This window comes from Rana temporaria, chromosome 2, assembly GCF_905171775.1.
Source record: "Rana temporaria chromosome 2, aRanTem1.1, whole genome shotgun sequence".
NCBI lineage: Eukaryota > Metazoa > Chordata > Amphibia > Anura > Ranidae > Rana > Rana temporaria.
The window spans coordinates 100,789,467-100,799,624 of record NC_053490.1 but is presented as its reverse complement, the minus strand read 5'-3'; the positions used below and the strand labels follow the sequence as shown (position 1 = coordinate 100,799,624).

At 38.6% G+C, this 10,158-nt stretch overlaps 1 protein-coding gene across 1 annotated transcript; it reads left to right on the top strand.

Annotated features, from left to right (window-relative positions):
- Positions 1 to 957: 957 nt before the first annotated feature.
- On the top strand, positions 958 to 9,936 carry LOC120929284 (keratin, type II cytoskeletal cochleal-like). Its single transcript, XM_040340610.1, has 9 exons — positions 958 to 1,443; positions 2,277 to 2,485; positions 6,090 to 6,150; positions 6,238 to 6,333; positions 6,426 to 6,590; positions 7,566 to 7,691; positions 8,037 to 8,257; positions 9,038 to 9,066; positions 9,562 to 9,936. The coding sequence occupies exons 1-9, from the start codon at positions 1,024 to 1,026 to the stop codon at positions 9,729 to 9,731; spliced, it is 1,497 nt and encodes a 498-aa protein (XP_040196544.1). The 5' UTR covers positions 958 to 1,023; the 3' UTR covers positions 9,732 to 9,936.
- Positions 9,937 to 10,158: the final 222 nt, after the last annotated feature.

Sequence of the window (10,158 nt, the reverse complement as noted above, 5' to 3'; positions counted from 1 at the left end):
CATTTAAAAATTATGTTTTTCAAAAACTTTTTTTTTTTGCTACATGTCCCCCAGGGCAGTACCCAGACCCCTATAACCATTGTATGCCCAATTACTTGCATATAAACCTTCAAAATTGGCACCTTTGATTTTTGACGTTCGGGTCCCATTGACTTTAATTGCGAACCGAACAGGGGTCAATTTGGCCCATCCCTACTGATAAGGTGGTGCTGGGATCAGTGACCACAATGGAAGAGTTACAAGCTGTTTCACTACACTGTGCTACACAAATGGAGCTACGAGTTCCCGCCTGTATATGGCTATTGCTAATCTGACTGGGAGCCTGTCAGATAAATTAAAGTGATTCAGATGGAGCAAGCAAAAGCTGTGCAGGAGGAAAATAAAGTAGTACTGTATATAAACTGTATATAGGAAGGTGTCCCTGAAGTATTGAAGAAAGTTTGCTGAAGTCAAGTGGGCATCCCATAACCTCCCATCCCTATTCAAGTTATTAACCCCTTAATGAACAACAAAAACAAAGTCACAGACTCTTCTCTGTTTTTGGGTGCTTGTGAAAGAGTCGGGATCCAAGTTCATTAGCAGTCCCTATGGGGTGTGCTACATAACCTTATCATGAATAACCTTGAAATCCCTGAAATTCAATATCTTGATTTTTTAAATATTGGACCATTCCAAGTACAACAAACTTATAAGGCATTACTGGGACATATACAAGACATGGTAATTATTTCTTGTAATAACATCAACTCATATTGTTTATACTAATATAAAATTGTTTTATTATATTATTAGCCACTAGTAAAAGTGTCACAGCTTTGAAAATATAGATAGGTTACTGTTTTATTTTCTGTGACAAACGGATAAACTATTATCATCAAGCTAAAATCATAGGAAGTCATAACAATGTCAATAATACTAACTACACCCAGTTTAGTATAAAAAGAGCCTAGCAAGTGTCAGAGCATTGAACATTGCTTTGGAGAGTAGACAGCACCTTGGATCCCCTGTGTATCAACTCTAATCATGTCTCACCGCTCAATCCTGGCCTCATCTGGACACAAGCACTTCAGTTCTGGTTCTGTTTCTTTACCCAAACATTCCAGCTCACACAGCTTCCTATCACACTCTTCTAAAAATGTTCACCAGACCAAGCATTGCTTCAGCAGCAAGAGTGACCATTCTGTTGGGTCAAAGGGACCTAAGATTTCAATGGGAAGTTTCCATGTAGGAAAAAGTGGACATGGACATGGTATTGTTGGACATGGTTATGGATTTAAAGGAATGTCTGGTTCTGGTTCTGGAGGGATCACATCAGTTACTGTAAACCAGGGTCTTCTGGCTCCTCTCAACCTGGAAATTGACCCAAACATCCAAAGAGTTAGAACAGAAGAAAAGAACCAAATTAGGGGCCTGAATAATAAATTTGCCTCCTTTATTGACCAGGTGAGAATTGTCAAGTTCATTTATAATGAAACAAAAAGGTGTATGTATATATTATTAAGTGGCCGACAATATTTATAAGGTAATAAAAGAAAAGCACATCAAGGTGTATGTGTTATGTTGTGTTTGATTAAAGTCCTAAAGTTGTGTCCCTAAATGTACAATTTATTTTGCATAATCAACCAATGCAGTTTGATGTTATTATGTATAACTGTCCCCACAATGATCTGCAGGTTTCTGCAAATTACTTAAAATTATTTCCCAGTATATACTTTACTTAAAATGTCATACACAGCATGTCTATGAAAATATATTGCCATTAATATAGTGAATATGAATTCAATAGGGCTTATTTACTAAAGGGTTTGAAAACTGTAATTCAAAAGTTGTGTTACTATCTACCTCAATTATCCAAACATGAGAAAAGCACCTGCTCATTATTGTATATTTATAATTAACAGGAATTTGCTTTTCACGTTATTGAATAATAAATGTAAATATAATTTTAGTGAAGATTTTGAACTCCTTTAGTAAATCAGCCTCATTGACTTTAAATTAAAGTTTGAAAGCATAAATTCTTCAGCCTCCTAAATGAACCAATTTCCACATGAGTGATATGCAGTTCATTCTAGTGAACTTTTTTATTAATGGAAAAATAGATGTGCATTCTCTGTAGTAAATTGTACTGTCTCAGACAAAGAACATAGAAAATATTCTAATAAAATGCTTTTGCCAATCCAATCTGGTTTAGGTTCATGTGAAAGTATATACAGTATATTATTGTATGTTACTCCATTTCTATACCCATAGACAATTTTTTTATACTCTCAACATAGGTAAGATTTTTGGAACAGCAGAACAAGATGCTGGAGACCAAATGGTCTATTCTACAAGATCAGAATACAGCAAGCTCTCAGATTGAACCTTTGTTTGAGGCTTTTATTGGCAACCTCAGAAGACAGCTGGAGAATCTAGAATGTGAGAGAGCTCCACTGGATGCAGAGAGGAACAGCATGGAGGGCACTGTAGAAGAACTAAGGAGAAGGTACCAATACTATTACACACTAATGCATACATTTATGGAGTACCCTGCATCTAACGGTAAAGCTTTACCCTCTCCATGTTTTGGGGCCAGGCTCAGACTGACAATGTGGAAATTCTAGTATTAGTCCTTAAATCCTAGCATCTAATTCTTAAAGCAGAACTAAGATCACAATTAAACGGCTTCTCAAAATAAAGCTTGTTAGAAATGTCCTTATGTAAAACCTTAATCAAAATCCTTAAATTAAACACAGTGGGGGTAATCCACAAAAGAGATACGACGGCGTATCTACTGATACGCCGTCGTATCCCTGTTTCTATCTTTGGAACTGATCCACAGAATCAGTTTCCAAGAGATAGACAGAAGATCCGACATGTGTAATTGAATTACACTGTCGAATCTTAAGGATGCAATTCTAGGCCGGCCGCTAGGTGGCGAGGCCATTGCGGCCAGCCTAGAATATGCAAATGACCACTTACAGCGATCCACGAACGTTCTGACGGGCCCGTCGCGCTAATTCTACATCGTTTACGTCGAGTTACGCCGTGTAAAAATAGGGCTGAGTCCTATTTGACTAAGCCCTATTAAGTATGGCCGTCGTTCCCACGTCGAAAATTCAAACTCTACGTCGTTTGCGTAAGACGTCCGTGAATGGCGCTGGACGCCATTTACGTTACCGTCTAAGCAAATGACGTCGGAGCGACGTCTGTTAGCGCAATGCACGCCGGGTAATTTACCCGGCGGAGCATGCGCAGTACGTCCGGCGCGGGAGCGCGCCTAATTTAAATGGGATTCGCCCATTTAAATTGGCCCGCCTTGCGCCGGACGGATTTAAGTTACACCGCCGCAAATTTCCAGGTAAGTGCTTTGTGGATCGGCACCTAACTTGGCAACTTTGCGGCAGTGTAACTTAAATGGAAAAATTTACGTTGCGCTGGCTGGCTGTGGATCTGGCCCAGTGTATGCTACATTTAAGGCATGCCTCTGGTGGTAACTGTCACAGTTGCCAGTGTGTTTATGTCAGCTCTCAGCATAACTTTCACTAAAATGGTGGGTGTTATAGCCCCATGGCAACTGCAGGTTTAAAAAACGGCAAAGCTTGTCCTTGTCAGCTTCAAAATAATATAAGGGTATACATTTGCTATGATACTGTATTTAGTTTTTTAGGAACATATTTATTGAAAATAAATAGTAAAACAATTAGAAAAAATGCATTTTCATATAATTTTTCCCAAGACAACATTTGCAGAATTTGAGAGTCCCCAGATATTTACTACAAAATATGTTAATTCAAGTCTGCTGATTAAAATAATATCACAGTGCAACTTTTAGGTAATGTAGCAATATGGTAAAACTCAAAGTGAACATATACAAGTTAGGAAAGCTTTATTCATTTTTGATGCTACAATGCATGCAAGGGGAAATTGGCTTGCAGAAATCAGTTTCACAATATTACAGTAAGATTAAATCCTGTTAACGTGGGCACAAATGATTACAATGGTGAATTTTTCATATTTGCCACTATATTAAAAATGAAGATGACATTGTATTCACTTACATTAGCAATTAATGCAAACCTCAACCCAATCATCAAACCATCATTGTTGTAAGGATTTTGGAAGGGAAAAAAATGTTGGTTCAATTTTTATTAACAATTTTTTTCTCCGTGAAGGGGGGGTGGATCTATTAAATAGAGACCAGATCCACACCCTCATGCAGCTGTGCAGCCGCAGATTGTTTGTAATAGTGATTTATTGTTGTCTGCAACAGCTTTGGCTGGGCCTACATACTAAGGCCCAGATTCACAAAGCACTTACGCCGACGTATAACAAGGTATGCCGACGTAAGTGCAAATGTGCGCCGTCGTATCTGTGCGCCAGACCCACAAACTAAGATCCGCCTAAAAACAGGCTTCACCCCGCCGACGTAACTTGCCTTCGCCGGCGTAGGATGGGCGCACATTAAGGCTGGACGCATGGTGGCGCTCCCATTGATTAGCCATTCAAATATGCAAATGAGGGAAATACGGCGATTCACGAACGTGCGTGCGCCCGACGCAGGCTATGCGATGTGCGTGTAAATTGTACGTCCGGCATAAAGTTATGCCGGCGTATTTTACGTTGGACGTGTGTCTGGCGGGGCGTAGGTTACGTTCACGCCGTACGCAGTGATCCAGCGTAGTTTAGGCAGTTGTTCCGACGTGGTTGTGAGCAGGCGCAGAGGGATCCGTCCACGTCACGGCGCATGCGCAGTTCGTGATACGTATCTGTCTGGCGCTCGGCCCATCGTTTGCATGGGGTCACGCCTCATTTGCATGGGTCGCGCCCACTTCCACCTACACCGGCATACGCCTTCGAAACCTGGAGCAGCGTTGGGAGCACTGGCTTGCTGAATTCCATGCTTGCCTCTCTGCGCTGCGTTGGCGTAGCGTACATTGTTTGCGCTACGGCGGCGTAATGTGCGCCCACACTCTGTGAATCTGGGCCTAAGAGTAAGTGCAGTGACGCGTGATGACATTACACTTACGATGAAAATACTAAACAGAAGCATAGGGGTTGATTTACTGAATGCAAATAGACTGTGCACTTTGAAAAGTGAAGCTGCCCCAGAGCTTAGTAAAAAAAAAGCATTTTTGCTTGCACATGATTGGATGATGGAAGTCAGTAGAGCTTCTGCTCATTTACTAAGCTCCAGAGCAATTGTGCTTGCAGAGTGCAACTACACTTTGCAAAGTGCACAGTCGTTTGCCTTTAGTAAATCAACCCCGTAGTGTTGGCATTCGTTTCTGCAGTGCGCTCCTAAGGAATTGACTGTAGAAGCATCAGAGGTCCAGGAGATGATCATTTTAGCTCCAGGGCTTAGAACTGAATGCTGACTGTCATTGACAGCCTTCAGTTTTAGCACTGGGACAAATAGTCACTCTACTCATACCATTTTAAATTGGCACTGGGGACTCAATGGTTTAGAAACAGTTAAAGTGGATGTAAACCCTCTCTCATCCTTTCTAAGCTACTGCCATAGTGCTGATCTATAAGGATATACATGCCTCCTGCATGTATCCTTACCTGTCAAATGTCTCCCCTCTGTCTGCTATAAGAACTGAAAAGCTGCAGATACTGTGGGTTTATCTGTTGTCTGGAGCTCTGTGGGTGGAGTCGTGATGTCAGTAGACTCCCCGCCCTCCTCTACACTCCCCTTGTCAACATGCATTTTCTCTTGTGTATTCCTTACACTAAATTCTGCTATGATCACTAACATCCAGTCAAAATCCAGAAAAGTAACCACATGAGTTCAGAAAAGGAGTGGGGGTGGGAATTAAAAAAGAATGCCTGTCTCCAGGCTAGTGCAAGAGATATGTAAATAACCTGTCACTCACAGCAAGGGGGTGGAACGGACTAAGGTTTTTCTCTGTAAGTCTGTTTTATTTCACTGAACAATAAATGAGGATTGCTCAGAGCTGGATTAAGTCTTTGTGGCAAGACTGGGCACAGATGATAGGAAATCTTATACTGTACATTGTGACGTAAAAAAATAATAATAATAATAATTTACAGATTGTTTAGTATGTAAAGGACATATGTAAAAATAAAAATGTGTCTTTTTACAGATATGAAGATGAAGTCAACAGAAGAACAGGTGCTGAGAATGAGTTTGTTTCTCTGAAGAGGGTAAGCATTTTAAATTAGTCACAGCTTTCTGTATTGTCTGTTAATGCAACACTAATAAAACGAATAACTCTGTATTTCTAACTTTAGGATGTTGATGCTGCTTTCATGAACAAAGCTGAACTTCAGACCAAGGCCGACTCCCTGAGCGATGAGATCAGCTTCCTTAGGACCCTGTATGATGCGGTAAATATTGCTACTTTTGGGTCATAAGCACATTTCTTAATTAATTTATACTGCTGTACTGTAGTTGCTGTAAATCTTTTCTAAAATTTCAGGAAATCAATCAACTCCAAGCTCAGATTTCAGACACCTCAGTTCTTGTGTCCATGGACAACAGCCGAGACCTAGACATCAATGGTATCATCGCTGAGGTCAGAGCTCAATATGAAGAGATTGCTAACAGAAGTAGAGCAGAGGCTGAAGCCATGTACCAATCCAGGGTGAGTGTGTTATAATTGGAGTTACAAGGCAACAGGTATCACCATTCATTGTAATTCAGAATAGATGTAAGCAGTTATGAATAGTTTGAATAAGTGATTGAGAGGAAAACGGTATATGTTCACCACAGCCGATATTCTGCCATGGTTTATTTTAAAATAATATATTCATTTAATGAAACTAATGCTGTCAGTACAGTTACCCAGTGTTAAAACATCATTAGTGTGCTGCCACTGGGCTAGCTTGAGGCCATCTGTATAATAGATCATCATTTTACATTTTGATTTCAGCCAACCCTTTTCTACATAATATGATATGTATAGTTCAGCCCAGAGTTAACATGCATTTAAAAGCATCTCTTTGCCTTACATGTGGTGCCTGCATTTGTTTTCATTTTGGCCTTTTTCATTTTTTGTTTCTTGGCAATACTGCAAAAAACACAATTGCTTTCCCTCGCTCGACTGTATTTATGGAGGGAGCCATGGTATTTAATATGACTTCAAATATGTCTTCCTCTCCATCTCTATTACATGTTAGTGGATAGGATTAGTAGTTTACAGAAGGAAGGAAACATTGTTTGTGCCCTCAGTTCAACTCCCTAGAAGTAACCAAGACACTGCATTTCTGTCAAGATCAACACACATTTTCTTTACTTGCTGAAAATGTTTTCAGCATGAAAAAGGAAAATTAATGCAGCCACCACATCAAAGTACTGGTAATCTGAAATATATATATATATATTTTTTTTTCTTTTGAGAGAATAACATCTATGTTATTTTTTTTTTCTGGCATATCTTCTACTTATAACAATTAAATTTAACATCGTAGTTTTAAATCTTAATGTATTCAAAATATGCAGTTTTCCTATGAGACATGAGCCTTCAAATAAAATGGCGCATGGAATAACAAATGGAATTAAAACATTTGGTTTCCACAAATATTCAGAATGTTCTTCTTCTTTTTTTTATTATATACAGTTTGAAGATCTGCGAATGGCAGCTGGAAGAAATGGAAACGATCTGCAGAACAGCTCAAATGAGATTGCGGATCTCAATCGGACAATTCAGAGGCTTAAGGGTGAAATTGAATGTGCCAAATCCCAGGTATAAATCCAGAGGTTTTTTTTATAATTTTATGGCCAATTTTACAATATTGTTAGCGGCTCTGATTTAGGGTTTTTAACAGTTTTATAGCGCTTGTTTAGATTAATGTTTAATGTTATCTTTTTTCCAGATTTAAACTGATCAGAAATTTTTAGATTGGATATATAAAAAATTATAATTTCTTTGTAATATGTAATCTATTGTTTTCTTGTTGATATAAATAGAACATTTTCAGCACTTTTTTCATAGAGATCCTTTTTGCTCATGAATATTTTGTCAAGCTTATTGAACTAAAACAAAACAAAGCTGGAAATACCAGATTAAAAAAAATGTAATCATTTCTAGCGTGCTGCACTTGAAGCTGCCATCAGGGAAGCTGAGGAAAGTGGTGAAGCTGCTGTCAGGGATGCCAAGCAAAAATTGTCTGAATTGGAAGCTGCCCTACAGAAGGCCAAACAGGACATGGCTCGCCAACTAAGAGAATACCAAGAACTGATGAATGTTAAACTGGCTCTGGATATTGAGATTGCCACTTATAAGAAAATGCTGGAAGGAGAAGAGCACAGGTATATACTTCAGATGTCAGGCAAGAAACATGCTAACTGGAATATAAAACAAAAAGATTACCTCATCAGTCTGGCTTGGGTTAGGGAGGTGGCCTAGCTGTGTTATTTAGCTGCATCAGAGTCAGGTCACCAGGATGACTGTGTTGTGTGGCAGAGCCAGAATGTAAATGTCACTATGGACCTCAAGAGTATTATTAGACTGAGGGTTTGCAAAAGTTGTACATTTCTACAGACATAAATATTTTTTGCTAATATGTCACAATTGGGCAGCAATATTTTAATAGACAGATACTGTATGTAAGGGTCAGAACCAAGGAATCTGCATTTTCTTTATATGTAAGAAATACATTTTAGTTCTTTACCCAGATAGCAAATATAACTTGCCACAAATTTGTGTCAGTGTTGATTTGTAAGTCTGTTAACTTGCTGCACAATTTCACTGGCAAGTTGTACACTTGCAGAGCACTTGAAGCACAAGTTCTAGTTGACACTTTTCCAATTTGTAACAAATTTACATGGCAAGTCTCTAGCAAGAGCAAAGTTGCAATGGGGAGTCTACAGCAAGAGCACTGCAAGTGTACAGCATTAAATTCAGCCACAGTGACCCCTGTGGTTGGATGATTATTGCACAACATAACTGAACCAGAACTTGCAGCAGAATTGCAGAATGTTTGCAAAGAAAGTTGATGTGGAGTCATGCAATGTGGACTTGCTGTAATTGTGCAAAATCTTACAAAATGAAATTCATGCTAAAATTCTGTTAATGTTTCTCATTTTCAGGATAGGTGCAGAGGGACATGTAAACATTTGTAAGTAAAACAATTTGTTCCATATATAATAAAAATTTGCAAATTCACATACAGTATTAATGTAAATTCTATGCCTACCATATTTAGTGTGGACATATCTTGAATATAGTTTATTTACTAATGAATAATTCATAATTTATATTAATTATTTTTACCACAGATACTATACTCTAAACCATTATGTGTTAATGTTTTTGGGATTAATAATACTGTGTACAGATCATTAGGTGCAGTTTCTAATTTCAGGCAAACACAGACCATCTGAAACTAACTACATCTATCTTTATATTCTAAAATATAGAGACAAGAGGACTAGGGAGGGTGGGATAATGAAAATTTAATTAAAGTATACTTTCCCTTGAAGAAAATTTGAGTAGACTTGCTGGATTCATAATAGTGCATTGTCTACTGAACTACATTGCCTAGACACGTATATACATATTGCCTGGAATGGAAAAGCTTACCATATTGACATAACCTATCCATTTATTTCAGCTGTCCTGCACTCCAGCACTGGAGGAAAACACCATTCTTCAGGAAAGTCCCATGAAGCTAGTAGCCACCACCAGCACCACCAACACCACCATCATCATAAGGGAGGGTTCAGCTCCAGAAGCCATGTCCCCATAAGCAAGCATCACTCCAGCCATGGACATCACTGCTAAAGCGAAGACATATATACAGAGATATGATGAAGCTGCTCAATCAATGCATGGCATAAAAGCCTACTTAAAAATCTCCTTTTCATATCATGTCTATATATGAATTAGGGGTTCTGGCTTGCTTATTAGTGTAGTCTAAATATAATGTTTGCTGTATATATTTGTGACATTGTATGCTGTAAAATGCTTCAATAAACAGTAATCCATGTATAATTAAAATTTTGAGCACTGGGAGTATAAAAATGGATGAAGAGACAAGCTCAGCCCATTCCCTCTTTATATTACCCTCATTTATACAGAAAACACATATTATGCTTGTCTGCTAAGCATATTTTACCATTGCCAGTAGTTCCTGTACTAATAAAGTCTACTGTTTAATATCCCACTCACACACTTTAATGCATGTCCTGGTAGATGCAGATTAACCCTT